This window comes from Onychostruthus taczanowskii, unplaced genomic scaffold (genome assembly GCF_017590055.1).
Source record: "Onychostruthus taczanowskii isolate IOZ18803 unplaced genomic scaffold, ASM1759005v1 scaffold21, whole genome shotgun sequence".
Lineage (NCBI taxonomy): Eukaryota > Metazoa > Chordata > Aves > Passeriformes > Passeridae > Onychostruthus > Onychostruthus taczanowskii.
In genome coordinates, this window is record NW_024499351.1 from 12,645,512 (window position 1) to 12,673,360 (window position 27,849).

General features: G+C 41.7%; 1 protein-coding gene across 1 annotated transcript; it reads right to left on the reverse strand.

The window, feature by feature from the left end:
• Positions 1-654: 654 nt before the first annotated feature.
• Positions 655-27,506, reverse strand: KCNK17 (potassium two pore domain channel subfamily K member 17). Its single transcript, XM_041404318.1, has 5 exons — positions 27,303-27,506; positions 15,625-15,739; positions 6,625-6,791; positions 5,291-5,459; positions 655-3,550 (listed from the first exon to the last, which is right to left on the reverse strand). The coding sequence occupies exons 1-5, from the start codon at positions 27,504-27,506 to the stop codon at positions 3,255-3,257; spliced, it is 951 nt and encodes a 316-aa protein (XP_041260252.1). The 3' UTR covers positions 655-3,254.
• Between the last annotated feature and the right edge of the window lie 343 nt (positions 27,507-27,849).

Here is a 27,849-nt window from a genome sequence, read left to right on the forward strand (position 1 = left end):
CCAGTGTAAGAAACACTGAGGTTGAAGCCAGATCTTTTCCTTAAGTAGGGGAGATAGCTCCCTCTCTATTTTCTTGCTTCAAGAGATTGACTTCCTGGGAAACTGTATAAAGGTCAGAAGCACATTATGCTCTATGTGATTGTGAAAAAGCCTCTGGAGAGTGATTTTACATAAATATTTACAACTACCACTACTAACCAAACCTGTTTCCAACCTCTGCTCTTCCCAAGGAAGAGCACAGGATAATAAGGAAAAATTGACTTGAGGAGAAAAATAGTAGTGAAAGTCAATTTGAAATTGTTAATGACAACTGCATGCTTATCTGAACAGAAAGAGACAAAAAATCCCAATCAAGGAGCATCTGTAATTTTCCAATGCAGACTAGAGAAGACTGCAAATCAGCTGTGACAAGAATGATAACAGGACCATGCTTTTGTTTTCTTTATTTTACCCTTGAGAAGACAACCTTTCATATTTCGGTATAGTAGACACATTGATGATGATGTTTTTGTGATGTTGCAAAACTCCACTTTCTTCTCATCCCCCTGGGAACAAATACATTCACATAATTTAACCACAACACATCTTTATAAAGAACAGAAAGACCAGAGGCACAGCACTTTGCAGGGACTCAGATATAGTAATACCTATTGTCCGCATCAAAAGCCAGCTGAGAAGAATTCTCAGAAAAAGGGTATTCATAAGAAGCAACATGCTAATTCAGTGTCAGAGAACCCAGCCAGAGATAGTATTTGACTCATTTATTCCTAAATTTTTGGTGAGCTAAAATCCAAGCACGAACTTTTGGCTCTGGAGGTACATGTGGTTTGCCAGCAGTTCTGACGTGTCTCCCATAAAATATGGGATATCAGAGTGTGGGTGGCAGGAATCTGCTGGTGGTGAGTGGCTGGGCTGCAGGAGGACGTGACTCAGAAAGGACAGCTAGAGCAGATAATGAGGCATCTTGAGACCCAGCCACATGCCTAAGTCTGTGGCTGAACCCTGACATACAGTGGAAGCACTGAGATCTGCAAAAGGCTTTTAACCTTTTTTTTCCAAGACTATTCCTTGAGTTCCTCTCCCCTTTGCCTTTCAGAAATACACATTAGCTGCCCAAAGATATGTAATTCTGCTTTCAGTGGGACCAGGGTGCCTAAACTTCCAAGTCACTTTTGAAGACCCCATCCACAGCTTAAAAATAGATGAGAACATTAATTAAATGATATTAATAAAATAGACATTCAAATCCAAAAGAAGAAATTCTTCTCAAATCTTCTATAAGCCTTCTCATCAAATAGCAGATTTGGTAGATATTCCCAGAGTCTGTGACATTTCAAGTAAAAGTTGAAACAGATTAACATAGTCATTCCTGTGCTTTGTGCTTTGACAGCAGAAACTCTACTACCTCCTGGGCACCCCGATTTTACAACACACCTATACTTACCAAGTTTTGCATTATGCATTAAAGGGTATCACATTTTGTGAATTGTAATTTACTCATGTTTCAAGAAATACACTTTCTTCTTCACATAGGCCAGTAAAACCTGCATTGTGTATCCATACGCAAGACAAAACATGGAACAGAAAAGTTTATGCTAAAGGCTATTAATGAAATTACCCAGTGTTCAAAAATTTGAAATATATTTATTTTGCATTAGTATGATCCAAGAGGTCCACTGTCTCCCTTCCTGATCTTTGCCCTTTCAAACAGTATTTGAGAGAACATTTACTACTGTGGAATCAGAAAAAGGTCAACAGACTGAATTTCATTCAGCTGATCCCTTTGCTGCATTTTTTCCTGTAATCAGTTCCACCAGATATCAATATTCAAACCTCTTCTGGAAACACTTTTTTCACAATATATGTTTCAGAACTTGTGCTCCTGAAGACTGTATGCTTTTCACTCACTCCATTTCTGTGAATATAGCTATGGATATTTCTAATTCCTCAGTTCCATACTCTAACAGACTCTGTTTTCAGTCTTTTCTCTAACAACCCCATGGAACCTTGGTTCATTGCAAAAGCTGAAGGTTAAACCAAATGCTTGATTTTTGTTTGCTGCCATGGTGAAGTTTTCAAAGTTAATGCTTAGGATGCAAATAGCACAACAGGAATAACAAAATGAGAAGAACAGATAACGGAATGCAAACAGCACCAGGAGTTAGACTCTGTTGTGCCTTTATAAATGGCATAAAATTTCAAAATATTTTTGAGAATTTAATGGAAATAAAAAGACCCAAACAAGTTCTGTTTCATGACTGACACAAAGGCCAAATAAGCATGTCATTCTACAGATCAAAGACAGTTGTGATGAGATATAAGATGTTAGATAGAACAGGTACATTAATCATTCATGACATGAGAAGTTCATCACAATAGCATCTCTTGATCATAGCTGAAGAAAATTCAGTCTGTTTCTAGACTGAAGGAGTCCTTGTTAATATTGGTGGTAGGAAAATGTTGGAACCACTGATTTTAAAATTGCTCTAGTCCTCCTTTTCTGACTTCCAAGATGTGACAAAATACAAATCTATCTAAATGAACTGCTGCATTGAGCTGATGACATTTGGTCTGCAAAATACTTCAAAGAATGAACCCACATAAGTTCTGAAGTAAGGAATAGCATATCCAGTTTCCTTCTGTTAGCAGACTTCCAATGTAGAAATTACTTTTTAAAAAATTGAATGATCTGTTTCTATCAGGTCCCTCCATGAGCTCTTCTGCATTGCCATCCTCATATGAACAATCAGACAGCAAAACCTTGTTACCACCTTTCACAAGCACAAGTATATAGGCGATGGTGCACATCTGCCATGACTGACAGATAGCTTTAAACAGTATTTTTCATTTCTTTTGGCAATATGCCATTTATTTCCTGCATTAAATGGCACTTGTTTTTATGGCTGTGGCACTTGCAAAGTGCCATACGTGTAGCTAGAGGCTGCAAGAATCATAAAAAGAAATGCACAACAGCTCGTGTTGCTCAGGGATGTCAAAGATTACCTCATAGATTGAGGTGGAAAGGCAGGTAATATTTCTGTAAATCTACTTTTGGCTAAGAGTCCTGTTGGTAGTACTTGGTGGTGCTGGAAATGAAACATTCTGTCATTGATCAATTCAAAATAAAAGCATTTCAAGCTCAATAAACAAACTCTCATCCCATTCACAGGTCGGGGCAGCTCCACTTACACATTTCTAAATTGTTCATCTCTGGTGCACTAAAACCTACAGGACAACGAGAACAGTTTTCTTCCCTAGACGGCTTCTGTAGGAGCTGTGTAAGAAAGAGATTCAACTGGTCCCTTAATTTTTGTGTCTTTGTCACTGCAGATCTCCGCATTTTGAAGTCCAGTCATGCTATTTTTGTTGCCATCCATTAAATCTTCGGCCATCTCTGTGTTCTTCTTGTTGCATTGACAGAAGTCACTGGAGCTCTCTAGAATGTTGATGCAAAATTTGATAACCAGAGCTAGCCAGGCCATCCCAAAGAGGATCCACAGAGAGATTACATTCTTGTACCAGCTTGGATAGGTGCGATCTGGGTTCATCCCTACAACAGAATTACCCAAAACATTTCTACATTGGATCAAGAGTGTCTCAAAGGAGACATTACACGTAAAGCAAAGACAGTTGAAATATCACTGAATATTAGCGATTTCTACATAAAACACAAGTATGCCACCTATTTAGCGTGTGAACTGATGTTGTAAGTATGTTTCATGATGTGTCAGCAACAGCCTAGTACTCCTTAGGAATTACAAATATCACTCATAAAGAAAACTAATTACATCCATGTCAAAGTAAAATTATTCACATTCAAGCACACAGTTTAGTTTCTCTGCTTATCACTCAGCACGACAATATTCTATTAGCATGTAACAGAGGTCCCTGCAGGCAGAAAGGTAAGCAGGTTTTATGTACCACTATACCTATCTTGTAAAACCAGATATAAGCAAGAGAGTCTCTGAGAGGAGGAGAAGAGAGGCCTGAGCAGTTCTAAAACCTCCAAGAACAACCAAACCTTGAAAGACAGCTTGACATTATCACTGGCCTTCACAGCCACAGAGACACTCTGCAGGATCATGGACAGCTTGGTGCCCACCAGGACTGCCAGGTCCTTTTCTGCAGAGTTGCTTCCCTACATTCCTCCCAGCTCTCTGTATCACACTAGTGGGGAAACAGTGTGAAGGTCACTTCAACCTCATTTTTGAGCCATAAACCACACATACAGGATTGTAAGGCAAAATTGTTTAGCCTCTACATATCACAATTTACATATTCAATTATTCCCATACCAAACCTAGTGTCTCTATGGCAGTATTCCAGTTACAAAGGTTCTACACAGGTGAAGGCACACCTGGAAGAGGAAGGAATACCAAATTCATTACCAGAAACTGAGAGAAGTAAAGCTGTTGTAGCCCAGAGTTCAGCATCATCTGTAAAATCAGTATGGGAAAACACTGAGCTGACCCAGCTTTTGTCAAGCTCCATCTGGCTATCCTTGCCCAAGCTAACTTTATTCCTAACTTATTTACATGTGCCTACACAAGCTCTAATCATAACTTTGATGCATTACAGACAAGACCTAAGGTAACTGCCACTAAGTTGTCTAAGCATCAAGCAAGTGCTATGAAGAAAAAATAGCAATTCTGTAATAGGATGTTTTAGTCTTTCTGTCTCTCAGGAATTCAAGAGTGCATGTGTTTCTATAATCAATTTGTTTTTAATGAGAAAGTCTTTATCAAAGAGGTGTGTCCTGTGTTTCAGCAAATGTAGTGGGTGTGGACCCAATCCCATTTCCTCCAGCAAAGGGTTTTGGCATCCAAAACTAAGTAGTGCCTGGTGCCTGACAATCTATACCTAAGTGACTTAAGCTGTCTTTTAGAATGTAGTTATCTAGGGTTTTGACAGAAGAACCAGTCCCTGTCTGTTAATGAAGATGCAGAGTTGCATCTGCATAAAACTAATGGGTGCCAATGCACTGGAGTGTGATAAGTGTGCCCTCAGCAACCACTGTGATTAAACCACAGCACTCCTGCCCGGTGATGTAGTCACCCAAGGGACAGGCCACTTTAATGCCACTTACTGACTGGGAAACACTGCCTTTGCCTTTCCACAGTGGCATTGCTATGGTAGAAATCACGTCTTTTCCACCCTGCCAAACGCACATCACAACGTACTGGTCATCAGGTCTGGGGATTGCTACTGGTGCCAAACTGCCACTGGGGAGCTTTGTATGTCCCGGATTTGCTGTTCAGCAGGTGAAAGCAACAAAATGTGAACTACTCACCAATCACATAGTCACCAAACCCTATAGTGCTGAGGGTAATGAAGGAATAGTAGAAGCCTTCTTCATAAGACCAGCCTTCTTTGTCAGAGAATAACAAGGGAGGTAGCAGGAGGAACAATAACAAGCCAGTTACCAGTGCACAGGTCTTCATCAGGAAGGAAGCTTTATTCTAGTGCTACAGGAAGAAAAAAAAAAAAAAAAAAAAAAAAGATTGTCACAAGAAGTGCAGCAAGGAAAGTCCAGCTTATTTTCCAGTTGGAGATGATGATGATATGATGATGGACTCCACAAAAGCATACAAACATTCATTCAATTCCAGTGCAACAAACAGTGTATCTGTCCTACATGTGTGCTGGCTTCAGCTGGGATGGTTATTTTCTTCACAGTAGTTAGTAGGAGGTTGTGCTTTAAATTTGTGTTGAAAACAGTGTTGGTAACACACAATATTCTTATTGTTGCTGAGTAGTGCCTGCACAGTGTTGAAGGCCTTCTCTGCTTCTCATCCCACTCCTCCAGTGAGTAGGCTGGGGATACACAGGAATTTGGGAAGGGACACAGCCAGGACAGCTGAGCACAAGTGACTAAAGGGATATTCCATACCATATGGAATCATGATCAGCATATAGAGCTGAGGGAATAAGGAAGCAGGGAATGTTCAGAGTGATGGAGTTTTTCTTTCCAAGTAAGTGTTATGCATGATGGAGTACTGCTTTCCTGGGAATGGCTGAATACCTGCCTGCTGATGGAAAGTGGTGAACAAATTCCTTTTTTTGGTTTTGCTCGTGTGCACAAGTTTTGTTTTACTTACTAAACTGTCTTTACCTCAACCCATGAGTTTTTTACTCTTCTGGATTCTCTTCTCCATCCCACTGGGAAGGGGCGTGTAACCGTGTGGTGCTTAGATGCCAGCTGAGATTAAACACTGACACCAAGCCAACACAAATTGGGTATCACCTTCATAAGTCCTAAATTCATGCCAGTTTAAAGCCTGTTCTACAAATGTTCCCATGTAATTTACACATGCAATTCTAACTAAAGCTGATGATAAACAGACTAGATAGTCTAGGACTGTGCATTGCTCACATGCTTTATCACTTCTGTTGCTATAGGGGAAGTCATTCATCACAGAATTTCCTTCAATTAATAAACAACCTTATCTGACACCTCATAGGGCTGTCATAGCCTAAATTTATTTGCTTCCAGTTATTCCTGAGTATTATTGCCTTTTTGGTCAAATAATCAGCCAGCCTTTCCTTGTTAGTCATAGGATCTCAAATACCAGACAATGCCCCCTGTCTTTTTTTCTCTGAGGTATGCCTGTCCATACTGCTTACCTTCCAGTGAAACACTTCTTCCAGGTGACGGGCACAATGCTGAACCCCAAGCAGCATCAGGTGCCCAATTTCGTTCAGGAGTACAAGGTTCAAGGGGATCCCAAAAAGTGCAAACACAATGCAGAAGATTCGACCAACTGCAGTGCTGGGGCTCAGGTTCCCATAGCCTAGACAAGGGAGGAATGAAGAATTAAACCTAAAATAGTCTCTAATTACCCCTTCCCCCTGGAGGGGTGAACCTCCATCATCTACAGAAGTTAGGTGAGAAGGTCACTGCTCCAAAAGGACCTTTTTTATAAATAACTGTAAGTTACATCCATTGTTTGTCATATCCTATTGTGGGCTGGAAAATAACATTTCTGTCCCTGCCAATTTTGCTTAGTTCCTTTTCCATTTACCAGTCGATTTCCTCTCCCCTACCCAGTGCCCTGGCTGGGATCTGACGTAAATGCAAACCTTCCGTTTAGTTCAATTTTTGTAAGCATTGTTGGCATGGGCTTTACTGGTACATGATCCTGCATCACTGTCAGATGGCTTCTGAATCACAACAATAGTGTTTTAATTATAACAACCACCCTTTTCTACCTTTGTCCCACGGGACTTGTGAACTTAACACTGCCTCTTTGCTTATACTCTTTGCACCACAAGTAACAAATAAGCCTTAAATTGTCAAAATCATTGTCTAGAGTCAATATATCCAGAGAAATTACATTCAACATGCATAAAATACTTCAATTTCCAACCTAAAGAAAAAAATAAAACATTTTAAATTTTTCCTCTTTCTTCTAGTCATAGGAAGTGATCTAATAAAAGGTCCTGCCTTGCAATCACAGCCTTGCTTGCATCCCCAGATTGTTCTGGCTTCAAAATCACTTGTCTTCATTCCCCACACATTCTTTTTAAAATGTCCCATAAACTTGCAGACTTGCACTTGTAATTTCCAGTGTTTTCTGCCACAAGATAGCCAGATTTAACTAGGGTATATTTCACAGGATGCTTTCAAAGAGAGTAGAACTAGCACACCACGAGCATTTCAACTGTGCCTTAGCTGTGAGAGACCTATGGCCTTGACTACATTCCAAAAATCACCTCTGCTCATTAGAGATTGGTGTATGTCCACAGAGGAGATTATCTTCTTACCACAAATAATGCTATCCCCTCCCAGTGCCACCCAGCCACGGGCACAGCAAGCACAGAGGCGCTCCCTCCACTGCTGCCTTGCTACCCTGCTTTTGGGTGCTGTGGCCTCAGGGCAAGTGAGCAGTGCCCAGCAGGGAGAGGCCCCAGGGCTGGGCTCTGTATCCCAGATAAGTGAGAGTGCAAACATCTGTGGTTAACTCAAGAGTGCCATTTCTTCATTAACCTCTGTCACGTGCCAGATGCAATAAGCCACTGACCAACAAGGTAGAAATGCGTGCAGCTATGAGCTGGGGATATCTACACGTGCCAAGTTTTTGCTAACAGAAATCTCTCACGGTGGACAACTCTGCAGCTAGTTGTGCATGTCTGCCAGCAAACTGCACCCAGAAAATGGTCTGGGGGCAAACTATTGCTAAGTAAAACTATTGCTAAATCCCAAATTTGATTACATGGAGGACATCCCCTTCAATAATTTCAGGCACACAATACACCTCCAAAGGAGCCCCAGGAGCCTGTCCCTGGGAAGGGGAAGAGCATCCCCCAGAAAGAATGGGATGCTATTATGTAACTAGATGTTTTGAAAAACAATCAAAAAAAAGGGGCTAAATTAAGACTTCGTGCCACTACTACTCCTTCTTTGCAATATTAATGCGCTTTTCCCCAGTGATTGCTAGTTTCTGTCCTCTTTCACCATTTCTAGACTAACAAGTGTGATAAATGAGACATGTAGGCAAGTACATCTGATAGATGACCCCTTCTAAGCAATTTATAGAAAGATGTGTCTGGTGCGATGCATTTCATACTGGCTGTGACATTTCAGTGGATTAGTTCCAATTTTTCTTTTATGGGATTAGGGTGTTTTGTGGCCTGACCTGGCCCAGGAGAAAGTGCTGGAGGGCATTTACTGTAGGACTGGAGGCTGAAGATGAGTCACATACATTTACGGCCAGTTATTCCCAAGGTGGTTTCCCCCCAACCCTTCTCCTTTCTTTTCCTTCTATATCAAGTTTTAAAAGACTGGGTAATGTCTTGGGCAGTCCTTTTAACCACAGGTTTCTAAGTTTCTCTGCAGAGAAACAGAAAAAAGGCCCATGTTCTCTGGTCACTGTGTGAAGCAGCCTTCAGAATTGTGGGGATGCCACGTAGTGCTGGATGGCAGAGCACCTAAACTTAACTTGTATGCTACAATTAATTTAGAATGGCAAATTAAATGATGTAGGAAGGTCTAATGTGCACCGTAAACCCAGTCCTCCAAACACCAGACATGCTTTGCATTTGATTTCTCTGGCTCCCTTTTCCCTTGGATTCAGCAGCTTGAGACAATTTTCTGAAGATTTGGTACACAGTTGCTGTACACATGCCAAAAAAAGCCATGTCCCACCAGTTTTTATATAGGATACAAAGTAAAATCAAATCGCATGGGAGACTTTAGATCATGAAAAATGGCCAGAAATTTACTCCTGTCTGGTTACATCCACTTGTTCTTGCACTAGACAAAGAAATGCCAACGTAATTGTATATAAACCTCAATTGTTATAAAACTCGAGCAGGAATGGGAAAATAGGACTTACCCTCTTCAGCATTAGTTGGTGTCTTAAATAATTGTGAGCTAGACATTAGGAGATCTGAACCAGATTCAGAAATCAAAACTAACTGCCAGTTGTGTCACATCCCTCATGAGCATGCTGCTGGAATGTCACCTGGTACATGTCTGAGCAAAGAGACACCAAGAAATGATCTCTAAAAACTGCAGAGACATCAAAGTGTGTTTCCACTGAAGCAGCTGGATGAAGTGCACGTATAGCTCCTCTGGTTTTGAAATAAAGTGTAATGTAAGTTAAACTTCTTTGGAGGAAACAAAAAAGTGGTTTTATTTCTCATGCTCATAACCATGTGCTTTAACTCATGTGTTCAGTTATACGTATTAAGTAATTCAGGATTTTGTCCCGCTTTCCCATTACATTCCTGCCCATAAGGGATTCAGAAGCTCTGTAGACTTCTTAAGAAGATAAGACTTATTAGTAAAAGATCTTTTCATTCACAAGACAGTACTTGCAGTGCCCTCAGTTAACTGAGGCAGCTGCAACTTCCTGCTACCCACAAAGAAAGGTTTGTTCTCACTGTCCAGATATAAGAATATTTTCATCAAAAAGTGCTTAGAACAAAAAGTGTCTATCATAGGCTGAAAAACATCTGAAAATTTGCCAAAAAAATTTCATCTGCAGAAAAATCCAGGGTTAGCATAAAACCAAATCTCCCTCAAAAAATGTGTTTGAGTGCTAAAACTACTGATAAAGCCACTGGTTAGAGAAGCAACACTTCTTGTTTTATTAAATCTTTTCTCCTACCTGAAAGTATACAATCCATCACTTCCTACAGACATGGGTCTAATCTCAAATTTACAGGTTGCTCTTGTCGACAATATTTTGCTTTGAATAACCAGGAATTCCTCTAAACCTGGGGGCCAGGTATCCACTGTGCAGCTCACTGAGGAGTGTCAATGCCAAAATTATTTTATTTGGCATTACACATTTAAATACTCATGACAATTTCTCTGCTTGGCAGTTGGGGTGATGTTCAGTGAGTCACATTCCTATTTTCCCAGGCACTGGAAGAAATTAAATCTTTAAGCCATCCAGCTCCTCCTACCACTAGCTCTTACTCTAACACTTTCCAGGAAATCCAAAATTTCTTTCCCTTGTGGTTTTTACAAGTGATCTGGATGTCTTAATCCAGCAGAAGTGAAAGGTTTTTTTCCATAAAAAGTTCAAATGTTTCATTGAAAAAAAAAAAAGAAAATTCACTTTAGATGGACAAGACACATCGCTGTGTACTTCAAAGTGGAAAAACCACAAACACACCTACTGATCACTCACACAGCCTTATGGTAACGTTTGTCTGGTTCCTTAAAATGTGAGCATGGCCCCAGTTTAGCTGGAAGATGACCCTGACAAAGCACTCATTGGCCTGCTCCGACCTCATAGCTGACTGCTTTAAGCAGAGTTGCACAGGAGATCTCCTGAGGTACCAGGAAGCCTGAATTATCTTATGGTCTTACAACCATTAGGATTTTCAGAGGTCATTTGGTACCACCTACATTCATCGGAAGATCAGCAAGTCAGGGGTTCCTATCCTCCCTCCCACTTTGAATGTCTCCATAACCATATAAAACATATTAACATGCTTGGCTTCTCAACCTTCTTGTGAGATTTCACACTGTATCCACCAAGTCTGCACTAAGTTCAAGAACACTTATCAGCTGTACACAGCTAAGGACACCTGGCATGGGAAGTCAGTTATTCCCAATTCATCCATCCAGGGAGGATGCTAGAGGCATGGAGCCTGTACCTGTAGGACAGAAACAGGCTTGTCCCCAAGCAGCCACACTGCTTGCATTGGCTTCACAGTTTTATGGTTAGAACAAACCAAAAACTTGAAGAATTTGATTTTAAAGCTAGTGGTGGCAGAATCTCAGGAATGTGTCTTATATGGGGAAGCTCACTGGGATCCTGGCAGGTATGTTATTTACAGTTTCAGCCCTATGAAGTTCCAGATGAGAGTAAAATTTGGTTGCACACTCCTCCAGTGAGTGAAAAAAATGCTTCAGGTGAGTACTGCAGTCTTTGACTCCTGCTGTGCATACATTGAAAGCTGTATACTGGGCTTAGACTCAGCTGGGTGAGATAGCATGCAGTCAGGAAAGCAGACCACATTTCCAGCACTCAGAGGATGCTGCTGTGAGTGGCTGCCCCCAGACCCACCACTGACCGCCCATGGACCACTGTGACACATCCCATTTGGCCAAGCCTGGAGAGAAGCTCTGCCAGCTGTCACAGGGCAGGGAGAAGATCAACACATCAACAGTGGCAGCTTTTCAGCAGAGAATTCCCCTACACAAGAGGATCCTGAGGTTCACAGAGGATTCAAATATGAAAGTGGTCCCAAGCTGCTTTCTCAATTGGTCCTGTTACTCTGTATTTTAACCACTTTGAGACATCAAGTTAGTTTAACTGAATTCCCCAACAGATTGTCAGCCAGCAATGAGAGGAATGTGACCATTTTTCAGGAGCTCCACCAGACACTGGGCAGCACTGCAGAGGGTCAGAGTCTTCACAAAACTCTTGCTGTCCAAAGCTTTACCCTACCAGAATTTCGCAGTCCTGAATTTGCTACTGTTTTATTCACTGCACTGGTATCCTCTGGGGCAACTACTAAATGTCTGTAACAGTGTGGTTAATACCATCATTCACTGAATAGCCTGATCCATGCCTCCTGTTATCTCCCAGTCCTTAGGGGTTTTGCTTTTAGGAGCTATGTACTGTGCTAACCAAAGAAGGGAAGGACAGGAAAAAGGTATTTCCTTTCTTTTCTTCATGGTGAGGTGGTTTACTTGCCCCATTTTATATCTAAAAAAGGACCCTTGAAATTCACACAACTGAATTTTGGTGGCTGTGCCATAAGAAAATGGCAATACAGCACTAGGCAATGGCATCCATCCACCCAATATTAAGTGGGACATTCAGGCTAGAGAGGACAATACTCCTTCCTCCTTCTACTTTTAGGCTTGAACAGACTCATCACTGACTACAGAAAGAGCCTTTCCCTAGCACCTTCTCTGAAATTACACCACCCTGTGGTCGTTTGACTTTAGGAACTTTGATCTTGTGCCCCACTCTGAACTTGCTTTGACCTCCGCCCTGTTAGTCCAAACTAAGTAGGAGGAGAGTAAACACAGAAAGGAGAGACTTTGTGTCGGCAAGGGATAAAGAAGTCTGAGAGATAAAAACAGCAGCAAGTTAGCTTTTCTTTCTTTAATCATGTTTACTACTACAGCTCTACAGGAACTCTGAGGATGACCCTTCAGGGCATTGAAGAAAGGGTTCTTATGGAAAAATCTGCAGCAAATGAGATAAAATCTGGAAGGACAGCAACGAGGAAAGCGCAGAAGCATGACAGTGGGGAGAAAGAATCAGCAGGTGGCCAGGGCTGCCCATCCCAAAGTTATAAATGCAGTTCCATTCAAATAATGAGATTGGCCAAAAACTACATAGGCACTTCTTTAAACAAGCAATTTTAGTTCATACATATCTGTTCTTTAAACATCTGCAATTGAGGCACCAACTATGTCCAGCCTGCAGGTTAGAACTCACTTTGTTTTTACACAAAGTTCACATGCTGCTTTTAATCACTAGTAGTGAAAATAGATGAGGTTCTCATTTAAATGGAAGAGGGATACAGTGCAGAAGATGCTGCAACAGGAGGGGATTTAAACCTTGTCAGTGGGCAAAGAAGCTAATGCCCCTCAGTTGGTGTTAATGGGGAAAGAAGTTAAGATCCCCTCCTGTATCCCAGTTGAGAAAGTGCTCTGGTAAGGACTTGAGAAATGGACCTAGCCTTCTGAGGGGGTGTTAAAGCAGAATACAGAAGCTGGCAGAACGGAAAGAGCATCTCAAAGGAAATTGATTAAGTTAAAAGTGATAGCGGTTTTGGCAGCGCTGTTTGAGAAGACTTAAGGACAAGAGTCACAAATACGTTATTTTGCATAAGAGGCCAGCAAGGCATAGATAGCATTAATTGTAAAGAAAAAATGTGAAGAGACAAACAAGCCAAAGGACTTGCAGCAGCTGGAACACATGGAATAGAGGCCATCCATATTCTTCAAAATCTTCATATAGTACCCCTAAATTCCTGAGAATCTTTCTTCTGAATTATTATCTTAACTCTACCCTTCCTGAACTCATTTGCCAGAATGCCTTGGGTTTTAAGTCCTATAGGCTAATCTTGTGCAGATGAACCTACTTTCATTGGCTCCATAATCACAGCCTGAGATAAACCCTTCCTTGCTATGTAAGAACACTAAAACCTCTACAAATCTTCCAAAAGCCTTCTCAATTGTCATTTATCTCATTGCCACACCTTATACATATTGTGACTCACCCCTTTGAACTTCATAGAGTTCTTTGGAAAGGAGCTTGTCTCTTTACTTGCCATAGTCAATTATCCTTCCCAGTCACACCGTGGTATCCTCACTGTGGCTGAACCCCTCAACTACCTCAAGAATTTGCATAAAGAGAGATTTTGATAGACTCACGGTGAGGGTCTGTGAAACCATTTCTAGTTTCCTCTTCTACAACATACTGTTATCAACAAAGTGTTATGACATTAATCTGTATGCAACTAACAATTTCACTTGAAAAAGCAGAATGAAGAGTCCAGTCACCTGAAGTTTTCTGCATAGAAGTGGCTTGTATGGCATTCTCAAATCCACAATTGAAAATCATTATCACGTCTCTAGTGTCATAGCACCAGCTTTAAAACCATGAGATAAAGCACTGTAACATTTGGTTCTTTTCAATTTTCAATCGCCTCTGCTATCAACTCATTTGTGTCATGCCCTGGTCTTTCCTCCTTCCCTATAACCATCAGGGCAAAGAGTTTACTTAAAAACAGAGGGGAGTGGGGGCAGGGGGTTGGAAGAGTAGCTTAGCAGCTACTCTTAGTATAGAAGAGCAGAAAGGTCTCCGCCAACATCACAACATCCCCTTATATTTTTTACATGATAAATTTGATTCCTCCTGAATATCATTAACATAAATTTGCCATGGTGAAACAGCCACTGATGGCTTAGAAACTCATCAGGATTCACTACTGCATTGAGGCTTGCAAAGCAGCTCTGAGCAGATGCTGCTTTGTACCAAAGGCTGGAAGGAACTGACCAGGCTCTGCTGGAAACCCACAGCCTGAGTAACCCTGTCTGATGAGCCTCCACTGCCATCATCTGGTGCAACCCTTGCCTGGCAGTGCAGCACGTTGAAAGCATGTTCCCATCCAGAACAATGCATGTGCAAAAGAGCAGGGCAGAAAGACGTACTGAGTCACAGGAAGATGACACACCACCACCCACTCGCCTCCACCCCCACAGAAAACCCACAAACCCTCTCTTTCTTTGAGCTCATGCTTGGGGGCTTAGTGTTCTGGAGCCAGTGTATCTTCAAAAACAATCAGCAGTCAAAAGAAAGTTCCATTTGGGTACAAAAAGAGAAATCTTGATTTAAAAATATACTTAAAATTGAAGAGAGCTGACAAATCAAGAAACCTGTGAGGGATTTTTGATACTAAACAACCTCCTCTCCACATACTTTACCCTACATGTTTTTTTTAATACTGGGTCACACCATAAGAAAAAGACATCAGGGCAAGTTATTAATGGTTTTGGGGACACGGGACATGAACTGACAATAATTAACAGCATCTGCCTTAACTAGCTCTGTACCTAGTACATTTTATTTTTTCCACCTTCTCTCCCCCTACTTATTTCCATAATATCTTTGTGGCTTTGCATTACCCATTTACTGAAACCTGAGTCAACTGAATTGTGATGTTTATCCAGTTACTTAACTTCCACTTGAACAAGCAGGTCCTCATTTAATACAGGTAGTAATAAGGAGGAATAATTAATAAACAGAGTTTCTGAAGGTGCAATAGCCAGCATTAAGATTTTTCCACAATCATTCCCGTCCTTGTGATTGGAAAAGCCCATTTCAATGCACAATTCACCTCAGACTTCTTAGATTGCACAAGACTTGGGAAAGTCCAGGCAGCACAGCATCACGAAGTTCAGGCCCCAGAAGCCATGTAACTCAGCAGGAATATGTCCTGAGCTAATTATCCCTGTGTCTGATCAGTTAGAGATCATTACTGCACTGGCACTGACAAAGCACTCCTAGGGCTGGATTCATGGGTGCTTCCCTACTGCAAGCTCCAGGGAACCACACAGTGCTGGAGCAGCATCTGAGCACAGGCCCTCATTCCCACTCTTTTCCCATCTACGAGGTGGCCCTGTAAGCAAGGAACTCTTACCAATGGTTGTTATTGCAGATATGGAGAAGAAGAAAGACCCACTGTAGTCCCACCTGCCCAGGCTAGTGGTGTTTCCCCGGAGGGTTATGCCACTCTTGTAGGCTTGGATGATACCCTGCAAAGAGAGAACAACATGAGATCCCACAAACCCCTTTAAGGCAAGTTCATGTGACTGGTATTTCCACTTCTGGCTGGTAAAATCCCAAACTACAACCACTTCTGATTCTGTTGTTTCCCTTTTAGTAGAGGATCTCTTGTGCCTTAGAGATCAGAGGGCTGCAAGGTCAGAAAAGCCAAAACACAGCATATTGCTTCTAAGAAAAGGGCATCTACAGCAATACAACAAAGTTGCACATGCACATGGTAGATTATATAGAAAAATGTTGAAGAAATTGGAGGGTAAGATCTAACTAGAGGAGGCCTAGACAGACAATAATTAAGACTGTCTTATGACATATTCATTAGGAAAATGAAATGTTTCCAGATGGGATATTCCAGTGGCAGAAGTCCCAGAGCAGCAAATATACATGCATATGTCAATGATACAGATCCCTTGCAGGGAAGCCCCCTGGACGGGGGAGGAATGTATCTGGTGTGTTATAGGAGACTGAGACTACTCAGCTTGGCCAATAAGTCCCCACACTGGGACTACAAACGGGAATGAAGACATCAGATTAGCATTATGTGCGATTCTGTTCAATCCTCCTGGGAAAGACTTAGAAGTCACCAGCAACGTTATGCCAAAAAAAGAGATCATATGTCTTAACAGTGCCCACATCTGACTATACATTCCCATGCCAACAAAATTAATGACAATTATGTCCAAAACAACATTATTCACAGCATGGACACTAAACATTTCACACTTCACTTGACAGTTGATTATCTTTGAAAGCAAAGCGTAACCAGGAATACATAAAATTAATCATCTCAGAAAAAGACATGCAGATTCTAAATAATACTGCCCCCATCCTAACGAAAAAGACTACTGATAAAACTTTCACCATTGATAATAAAAGCAATCACACTCAGATTTTGATCAGTTTTTGGTTTTGCAAAGGAGTTTTAGTTTATCCACCACCACATCCACCAAACAAACTGGCATGTCAAGCCTGCAAAGCAAGGAAACTTTGTCCCATTTTATTGATGTAATGTGCTCTACGTAGTTTATATTATTTATATAACATTATACAAGGCTGTGAATTAAAAACTGTTTCCAGAGTCCCAAGCAGCAGCTTAACTACAAGGATCAATATCTCTTTTCCCTAGAGCTACTAATTCTCACACTAAGACCAAGGAGCAGCTCAGAGATCAACACATTTTTCTAAGCAATAAACACTGTTTGATAATGCATTCTCAGAAATATCTTGATTTACTCATAACTGAAGGCAACTTAAACCCCTCAGAGTCACAATACAATCTGTTAAGTTCTAAATTATGAGGCAGAGCAGAGAGCCTGTCCTCTGAGAAGGGCTAAGGACCACACATATTATATTGCATTTTGCTTCCTTCTGCAAACTGTCGCTGTAACTTTGAGTGGGGCAACTCAAAAAAAAGATTTTGTATATAGCATTAGTGACATACAAGAACCAAGCCATGCTTCCCTTCTCCATGCAACTACTCCTGGGAAAAAAAAAAAAAAGAAAAAAAAAGAGAGAGAGAGAGAGAGAAAAGGTTGCCTCAAAAAGCTTCCAGAAGGATTTATTTTGAACAGTTGTGTGTAATTCCCCCACTCATAGTTCTTCTTCCAGGTCTGGTGTCTGTGTTGAGGTTTGTCAGGTTACATGAGGTGCAGGCTGACAACATTTGACCTTTGGTTTAAGAAGTGTAAGAAACTCTGCAGACAATGGCCTAGACAGGAATCGGTGCACATGAACAGAAAATAACTCCCAAATTAAGTTAAATGGCAAGAGAGACACTGAAAACTAGACAGATGACCTATTTTTCCCCCCTCCAGAAACCAGCAGTTAAATTTGAAATAAAAAGCTTGGTATTTTCCTCATAATTTCCTTCTGTAAACTGTGCTCTGTGCAGTTCTTAGTTAGCCTTGAACACATATATACCTGCTGGAACAGCAGCATTCCAGTTCTTGGATAAATTTATTATCAGCTGGATCAGGGATACTTGAAAATCTCAAACACGCAGCATGTTTGTTGTCCATTCTCCTGCCTGATGTCTTGCTGATACAAGCTCAGCAGTAGACAATATTACACTCAACATCAAGTTTTTAAAGCCAAAAACACTTAAGAAACAGAGAGGATTGCAAGAACCTGTAGCACAATTGGCCCAAAGAAATGGAAAAACCTTCATGCAGAAAAAGGAAACAAAGAGCCTGCAAAAGACACAACATGAGAAGCAAGCAGCAGTAACCAAGTCATTAAATGTTTAATTTCACATCTTTGCAGCACTTCTGTTCTGCCTACTTTAGAAGCAAGAGGCTGAGCAGTTGTGAGCACCTATGGCAGCTTTGCAGTGACTTGTAACAACTCAGAATCCCAGGGTTACTGCTAGCACAGTCCCTCAGGCACCGGATGTGTCTTGAGGCTCTGAAGACAGGCCAAAGCATTTGCCCTAAATGGACAGTGACCTGCACTGCTGTCAGTGGGAAGGAAGTACCACCCAACCATTACTCACTGGCCAAGAGCGAGCCCTGATTTTGCAGTGTGACAGCTGTTTTCTGTTTCTGGTACTGAGGCACCTGATATGCTTGCTGACGTCTCCAAGCCCTTACAGCAAGAAGTCTCTAAGCATTTATTTGTTAAATCTTGTTACCAAATAACCAGAGAACATCATTAACCATTAGGCCCATTCACCTGTTGAAGCCAGTCCAATGGGGACCACTGAATATTCATGCAAATCAAAGCAACTGGAATAAAACAACACTCCCAGACAAAATGTCAAGTTCATTACTGTTAGGAAGAAAGACCTACTGATGCCACCCTTAAAAGGGAATATTCACAATGGTTGGAGATAAGGATACAGTCTTTGTTTTCCCAAAGTAAAAAATGTTTTATTATACTAGCTAGAATCAACTTTTGTCATAGCAACAATGACAGAAAACTAAAGATTGACTCTTCTGAGAATGGTAGAACTAATGGAGCTTGCCTTCCTGCAGGTGTGCCCATGGGGACAGAATCATGAAAGAGAAATCCATAGATGGCTATTAATGCACAGAAATTACTTCTGGCACAGGAAGTCATTGGATTGCAAACTCCTGAAGGCTGACCGAGCATTCAGGGAGATATCAGTGAATATTCTCCTTAATTTACTTATACTCCTTTAGACTTTTGCTCTTTAGACTTTAGGCTATTGCTCAATTTAATAAAAAATTAAAAATGGTTTATAATTTTAGAGAGAACACAGGAAAAAACCCAAATGATAAACACTCTAGCAGAACAGCTGAATTGCCCCTGCTTTTTCCATTGAAGAGGTGTTGATATGTCTCTGCTACGGATTTTCAAATAAATTTGAAGTATATTTTTTATTATAGTGGGTTCAAGAGGTACTAAAAAGAAAGTGAATCACACATGTTGCATCCTAAGTGCTTAGTTTCCTCAGCCAACATTTTTGAGAGCCAGGAAACTTTGTTTTACTTTATGATTACTTTGAAGTGAAATCCTAGGGATTTTCCTTTTTCTCTTAACAAGGCTGGATATTTGTACAGTGTCTGTCTCAAAACCCAATGCATTAAAAGGCAGTAGTAGACACAGCATCTTAAACCCAGTGTTCAAAAGCAGTTATCTGCCTAATGTAAGACCTCAGTCAAGACCACCAACTGCTCAAACCCAAAAAATACCGAACTTGCAGAGCTTGGTCTTGGTATTTTGGGAACTTTAAAGGTCATGTGCATTTCAAAAAGCAGAAAGGAAACAGGTGGGTGGTTAAAATAATAGGAAAAAAGCAGAACACAGTGGTTCTTTTGTTTCTACTGACAGACAAGCTGTACAACATAAAACCATAGTTTCACTTCTCTGCACTTATTACCCCCTCTCTGAAGTGGTAATAGTTTACAATTCACAGTGACTGCTACATCTTTAGCTGACAATACTTACATAATTTTAAACAAGAGATAAAACTTTAGTGGGAATTATTGTAACTCCTACAGGATTTATAAATTGAGATTTTAAATTCTTAGACCTTTACAGGACAATGAAACTTAATTTGCAGGCTGCTGCATTTTTTTATCAAGTAGGCTGTTCTGGTTTTTTGACCACGCAAGTAGGCTTTGTTTGGTGCTACTTAATATTGCCATGGCTGGTGATTAGAACAATAGCATGATGTCCACTCAGAGGTTTTAAAATGTAGATGCCTATCCTGTTACTTTTGTTAGAAAAAACTGCCTCAGAGTAGTCAAATTGGGCTTCCAGCTCCACCTTTCAAGTATAAGCTCTGAAGTTTCAGTTAGGAATGTGATAAGCTAATGCTTGCAAATACAAGCTCTATGTTAGATTTCCTCCCAGTACAGAAGCCTGCTTTGTGCATATTTCTGCAAGGAAGTCCCTCCTTGAATTCAAGCTAAGTGGTAACCCTGTGAGGAAGCTGTGGATTTCTGTTTACTCCCTTATCAAGTTTATTTTAGGATGGCAATACTCCTTTCTTTCCTTGTCCTTTACTATCAGTTGCTGGTTCTTTCTGCAGCAATATCCAAACACAACACTACCAGAGTTTCCTTATCTGAGTCAAAAAAAAAAGAAACTAAAAAAATTAAATCACTCCTACAGCTTGAATTTTAACCCTTCACAGCTCTGGGGCTCCACTTCCACAGATGACTGATAATGTGTGACTCACCTATACTGGAGTTTTACCACTCTACACAGCTTTGCAGCAATAAACCTAAAGTAGTTATTACAGTCTTACCAGCAAAAATTGAACCATACACTTAGTATGAACAGACCTTTGAGTGTAATTCCATCTCCTGAAAGAAATCAACTCCAAAACAAAAAAACAAATGACCAAAACCCAGCCCCAACAACCACAGTTTGATTTCCACTTGACTTTTGAGTATTGCATCTTCCTCCCCAAAAAAATGTAAGTTTATTCTTTTGTATTTGCTGCTGAGCCACTCTATCCTTCAGCCATACCCATAAGTCTCATTTACCATGTTTGCTGTGTTATCAGCTCTGGACAACTCCCAGCTTTCTTAGCTTACACACTTCCTCTCTTTCACAATTATCATCACATGTGGGCCCCCCACCACCTGTGGCTGCAGCACAACTTCTGATCACCAGGTACTGCAAAAGGAAGGACCATTATTTAATCTGACCTCCTTGACACCGGCTAAAAATTCCATCTTTCACCTCTGCACTGAGTCACAACAGCATGTGACTAGGATACAGCTTTCAAAAAAGGTATTTAAGATCAGCAGTAAAGAATGAATGAATGTGTATATGTAAACTGAGGCACTATGTTCTTCACAATCTCTTTCTTCAGAACACTATGCTTCTCTTTCCTCCCATAATCTTTACAGCAAAAATTAAGCTTTATATAAATGATTAAACAGACTGATTCTAATCTGCCTGCCCTCCCCAAAATGAGCAAGTTAAACAAAAATGACAAAAGCAAAGCCCCAAAAGCTTATGACCCTACCAAATAAGGTGTGATATATCCATAAGAATTCGTAACTTTTTTTTTTCTGGAGGAAACCATCAAGGAAAATGTCATACCAATGACCTTTTTATAAACTGGGGATCCTGTCACTGCTGTTTGTCCCCTGCTTCTGAACTGTGGTATTCTGGCCAGAAGTGACAGTAATCTTGAGATACCTTTAAAGGCAAAAGCAGTATTTACTAAGTGAATTTAAAAGCAGTTCTCAAAGAAGGCAAAGATGGACTGGTGTAAGAAACTTTATTCTCAAGTTTAGTTCAAGTTTACATATTCATGTACAAAAATAAACTTTTCCAGGGCAAAATAAACTTTTTCTCATTACAGACACTTTACCTCATCTTTGCAACATATAAAGGAGGAAAATAAGGTGTTCAAAAGGCACCAAGCTCCTATTTAGATTAATGAGAAAACAACAAAAACTTGGCGTGCTGGAAATTCTGTGCAATGTTGGCATATAAACATTCATTTATGCCTCACAGAATACCAGATGAAAATCAGAAGAAAATGGTTAACATTAACCTTGATCTCAGATTGCAAGGACAAAGGTCAATTAATTTCCAAGTAATTGACAAATAGATTATTAATCACACCTTTCCCAGCCATGAGTTCTGGTCCCTTGTCTTTGTCTGGAGAGGAAGCTTGCATGAATTCTGCCTGAAAGATGAACTGGCACAAAATAAAATTAAAAAAAAACAAAACAAAACAAACCAACCCCAAAAAAACCAAAACAAAACAAAAAACCGAAAAAAAACAGCTGGATTCTTTTGAATTCATAGTGTTGGGGTTTTTATCCTTAATTTTATGCCACTTGAATAACCTGAGAGCAGATCAAGTAACTGCTCCTCTGTTTCCCCAGCAATGTATGCTAATGTAATTGGCACTAGTTCCTAAAAACCAAAGGAACCCTGAGAGCAAAAAAGTACTTATACTTCGCAGCTCAGTGTGCACTACATTTTCCTGAATTCATCTAGACTTGCTCACCAACAGGAAAGGAGCAAAACATGTAGTCTAGTGTGGCAATTCTGCAACCAATGCTACTGTAACCCACTAGCACTTTTTCTGAAAATTAAGCTTTGATATCAAGGAAGAATCTGTGGTGTGATTCATGAGACAGAGCGCTGCTGAATTCCAGTCACTTTCCAAACCCCAACGAGAACAGTTACTCGACAGCTGGGCTGCAAAGAAATAGGCAGGGCCTGTTGAAACAAGTTCAAAGAAGATGCCTGTATAATTTACAGAACACAGAAAGGTTGCATTGTATTATCCTTGTAAAACTGAGGTTTCTTTCCCTAGTTGTTTTTCTTTTAATTGCATTAAAAAAGATAAAGTATGAAGAAGAGGTACCTGTAAGAATAACCCACATCTTCAAACAACTGACAAGAATTATAATTTCTCTTTTTAGAAGGCACCCCTAGTCTTTAGCAATTCACTGCTAGTTGTGGGTCTCAAACCTTCTGGTAGGACAGACTATTGAGACACTCACCACTCAATGCCAGCTGGCTATACTCCCTTGTTGCTTCCCACCAAGCCTGACCAGCTGGATCTGGGAATTTGATAACATCAAAAGAACATATCTCTCTAGGCAGAGGTATGATACAACAGGCTGCCGTGCTTTTTCCCTTGCCTTTATCTTTTTGAACACAGGTACTAGACACTACCAGAAGACATTGAGCTGAGTCAACTAACCAGAAAGAGGTCACCAGTATGTCTTCTCATCACCTTCCAAGAAGTCTGATGATATAGTGCCAGCCTTGCAGAATAATGATATTACCTTCAACAACTTTTGTCAATAGTATGCTAGAAGACAGTATTATTAGCACAGAATGCATGTTCTTGGTAAGGCACCCACAGCTCTTTTAATCAACAGGTCTGGAGAATGATGAATTTGCTGTAGCTTAAGCAAAGTAGTAGTACATTTTGATAAGCATGAAGTTGGAAAGAATGAGTACAGGGGATCAACTCTATTACATCTGTGACAAGTTAATTTGACCAAATTTGGTTCTATATAGATATTACAGCTCCACAATACCAGGAGCCATTGCTGTTCCTTAAAGACACTCATCCCTGTCAGGTGATCTCTGATGCTCACCCCTTCCTATTGCATCATCTGAGCGCAAGATTATTTTAGTAAGCTGTGTTTTCAGGGTTTTATTTCCTGACAGCTGTCACAATTCTCTGCTTGTTCAATGTCAGTACAAGCCAAGGTATTGATGAGGATCTTTCAGTCACGTGGGATCTCATTGCTCTTGTAAACATCTACTCAAACTCTCCGTGTACCTCTAGCTGTTGACTCTGGAGATAAGAGTATCTAGATCCACCTGCAGCCATTTAGTTTATAACCTGCCCTTTGGCATTAGGCCCTTTTCACTACATCTTACATGTTTCTAGGCCGCCCAAAAAATTAGCTCAGTTTTCATTTTCCCATTTTATGAAAGCAACTGTGTTTAAATAGCATCATATATCTACAATAGAAAACCAATAGAACAATAGAATAAATATATAGGAAACATCTGTACTAGGGAAATATGTATACAACACAAAAGGTTTGTATCAAAAAAAAGGAAGGATAGCATGAAGGGATGTCATGGTAATAGGGTTACACACAAAAAGTGCTGTTTGAAGCTTGGACCTACAGCCAATCATCTGATTAAAGGGACACTGGCAAGCACAGTAGCCGAGTGCCTGTAACCACTGAAAATAATGCAGGAAAAGGAGTGAGTTTGGAGGACAGGTCAGCTGAACCAGAGATACATATACACTCACAGGGTGCAGTAAAGCTGAGGCACTTTTCCACTAGAAGTGATTCACACCAAAGCATGTCTAGGTGTCCCCAACCCCAAAAGGACAGAAAGGGTCTCAGCTCCAAGAAATATGCCCATACAGAAAGTGTTCTTTGTGTGCAGCCTCACTTTCTGGACACTTCCAGGATCTAGAACCAACATAATTTTTGCCCGGACATAGATATTTTTCTCCCTAGCTGAGTCCAGCTACTTTTCTTCATTGTATTGAAAGTGTATCACCTGCAATCTGTCTTATCATTGCATCTGCTGCCATCTTCTGCAAGTCTTGTCTTTGAGAGCTTCCTTTGGTGTGACCTCACACCCAGTAATTCTGGCATGTAAAGATCACCACCATAATGCTAATAAAAGGCCAGATATTGCCCTCCTTGCATGCTGCCTAGTGGCTTCATGAGGATGGCCTGCTCTCGGTCTTGTTCCTGGTGAGCACATATTCAGTCAGACTGTGTACAATGGCAGAACAATAGCCTGGGGTTAGATGGGGCAACAAAGTCAAACTTTTGTGTTCCTTGAGTAAACGTCACTGGATGCACTGTAGAGAGACTTGTGGCCACAGTGCATCCATTGTGCCCTATGTGTGTGTATAAACACATGACCATCGTTTATTTGCTTACATGTAAAGCGTTTGCATGTGCTACTTTCAGCTACCCAGGAAATGTGGAACTGCTCCTGCAGAGGAAGAGCTGGCCAATTCCAAAAGAGCCCCAACAAAATCCAGCTACAGGAAGCAGGGGCCCACCACCACAGATGTCACACACTTTCTAACACATTTCCCTCCACTGGTGTTTTTGTCATTGGTCTGCTATTTTCACCTCCTTCTGTCCTCTCCTTTGTTAAGCAGAGGACTGCTTCTTCCTTGGAAAGGACCCAAGTCACAGGAATTACTGAATGATAATTCATTGGTCTAGCTACTACAGCATGGTTTGCTTGCTTTGCTTCCCTCCTGCCCATTCTCACTCCGTGCTCTCCTGCCAGCTCCTCAAAGCTGGAGCTCTCTGTTGCTCCCCCCATCTGCACAAGGGATGGAACAGGGGATTTCCCCTCCCGGTTGGTAACTAGGAACTAAGAGATAAACAGGTTGTAAAATTACATTTGTACACTGTTCAGCAAACTAGGATTTTATTTCATATTGGCCCATATACACTTAAAACAAACACAGTTTAGCATTATCTAAAATCAAAGAGCTATAAGAAAACAATGAGGAGTTGCCACTAATGTCAAGGCAATTAAAATTCACATACTGCTTTACATTTTCACAAACACTCTTTACGTCTTTCTTAATTAGCAAATAATCAGCTGTGTATCTAGAATAAAGTTTCTTATCTGAAAAGAGCCATTGATGACACTGTCTGATAAACTACGTGCAATGTACTGCAATAACAATTTACTGCACGGAAAAACATCTCTTTTTCGATCACACCTAGAGCATGCCAGTGATTACTGCATAGGAAATTAGAAAAGAGTATTGGAAAGCATCAGTTCTGTGGATTTATTTCTCAGTGTTAAAGTTATTCAAAATAACACACAAAGCCATTCAAACTCAGAGTATGGCTTCTCAGAGCATGAAGGCACACACAGACACTGCATAAAATGAAACAAAGCTTATTTGTAACTTTCCCATCAAGGGCTTGCTCAGTCACAATTAAGTACTCACACAGCATATTGCAACAACTTCTGCTCTAAAGGGATTTGAGTGGCTTTCCTATTCCCATGGTATCAAGAACAAGTAGAGGTCTTGCTGCAGTAAAACAAACTGACAGAATGACATTTCTACCTATTTAGTTGTGATTATCTTCTCTCCACTACTAGTGCCTCATTACCATCATTCACCAAGCGCTTGCAACCCCATGACAAGTGCCATGCCAGGTGCTCACTACACAGTGGGCCAGTGCTGAATGAAGCTCCACTAAGATCTAGCTTTATGAAATGCCAGACTGCTCTTCTCTGCTCTACTTCTCACTTTTCTCTATTTAAATTCCACAGGTAGCATAGCACACACTGTAAGTAATAAAAGTGGCTACAACAGTAGCTTACAAAGGCCCAAATTTATAGCACATGATCACTGTACTACAGACTGCCAACAGAGAACATACCACTCAGAATGCCAAGGGTTGAGAGTATGACATAAGGAATCAGCATAATTTTGTCTGCCAGAGCCTTGCTGAAACACCCGCAATTATCCTATTGGATGGCTTTTGTATTTTCCTCTCTGTTGAAGAGGAAAAAACAATATATATCCAAGTTCCAAGCGATTCTTTGAACTGCAGTGACCAGCTCCTATAGTTTCAGTCATCATCATACACTGCTTTTACAAACAAACAAACACAAACCCACCAAAACAAAACAAGCCAACCTCAGGTTTTCTTTGCATTTGGCAACATCTATTTGAGGCAGACACACCAAAGCAAGGAGTACATACTCAACTACCAGCACCTATTGAAATCAAAGGGTTTGGGTAAATATTCACACATTTTGTGTGAGGATTTTATGGATTCCCACTTTAATATTGGAGGTTTTTCTTTTTCAGTCAAAAGCCGAGCAAAGAGAGAACCCATTTATGTCACTTCACTCGTATCTGTACCATAAAAATTCAACCACCTGTACTTTAGCAAACCGCATGTTGTTGCTTTACGTTTTGCAGCCATCCTGCAAATATCTTCAGAAGCATTTTCAATGATAATTTCAGAGACCCAAGGACTTTCTATTTCCCTTTAAACAAGTAAAAGATGGAAAAAGTTTGACACTAGTATAAACAACAACTAAATTTACCACGACAAAGCCTTCCCATTAGAATCTACCGCTTGCAAGACGACACAGACTATAACTCATGCTTCCTAAGTGCAAGAGCAAACCTAAACCACCTGCAATTAACCGCAGGTAATTGTCACATAACGGGACACTCCGCCACCGCCTGCCTCGCCTGCCTTCAGTCAGGACGGCGGCGCTTCAAAACGCGCGATCGCAGAGAACGAAAGCATCCCTCTACTAGCGGGGAGCACAGGCGGGAGCCCGAGCGCCCGTAGGCATGGAGCGACGCGACCGAGGCGGCTGCCCGCGGAAAGCCCCACGCCGTGGGCGGCTTCTTCGGGATGTGTGCGCATACACTTACACAAGGAAAAAGTTTACTGGTTTTCGTTGGTTCTTTTTAAAAGTGACTCTCGGGCTGGAGGCGCGCTTGGTGCCGCTCCCCCCCGCTCTCGCCCCCCGGGCTGGAGGCAGCGCCTGCCCCGCAGCCCCAGCGGGCGCTGAGCTCCGCTCCGCCGCGCCCGGGCTCACCTCGATGAACCGCTGCAGGGCGGGCCCCTGCAGGCAGGTGTGGTTGGCCAGCAGCTCCCAGTGCTCCCGGAGGAGGTTCTGGGCCGCCTGCACCTCGGCCGGCCGCTCCAGCGCCTGCAGCACGGCGGCGCCCAGCCCCAGGTAGCCCACGTATGCCGCCAGCAGCCCCAGCACGCCCCAGCGCCGCCGCCGCGCCGCCACCATCAGCCCCGCTGCCGCCACCGCCGCCCCCAGCGCTGCAGAAGCGGCTCGGCCCGGGGCGGGAGGAGGGCAGCGCCGGCCCGGCAGGGCGCCCGGCCCTCAGCACCTCCCCCTGCCTGCCCCTTCCCCCCTTAGCTGCGAGGAGGGGAGCCCAGAGCCCTGCTGGATAGCGAAGGTGGTCGTGCCGCTCGTCTTGCGGCAGCCTACCCCACCGCCCCCGTCCTTGTCGTGCGCCGCTCCACATCCCACCTGTCTGTCCCAAAGCGCGAGGCTGCCCAGGGCTCCCGGCTCAGCGCCGCTTGTGCCTGAGCTGGAGCCGGCTCCGAGCCACGTTCGCTCCCCCGAC

What these genes read in the sequence shown, in the direction of transcription:
- KCNK17 (XM_041404318.1), bottom strand. Translation starts at nt 27,506, where the DNA reads ATGGTGGCGGCGCGGCGGCGGCGCTGGGGCGTGCTGGGGCTGCTGGCG. An exon ending in ATCTGCAATAACAACCATTG is followed by an intron (nt 6,792 to 15,624) that starts GTAAGAGTTCCT and finishes TCCCTTGTCTAG; the next exon opens with GCTATGGGAACCTGAGCCCC. An exon ending in GTTTGGTGACTATGTGATTG is followed by an intron (nt 3,551 to 5,290) that starts GTGAGTAGTTCA and finishes ATTCTGTTGTAG; the next exon opens with GGATGAACCCAGATCGCACC.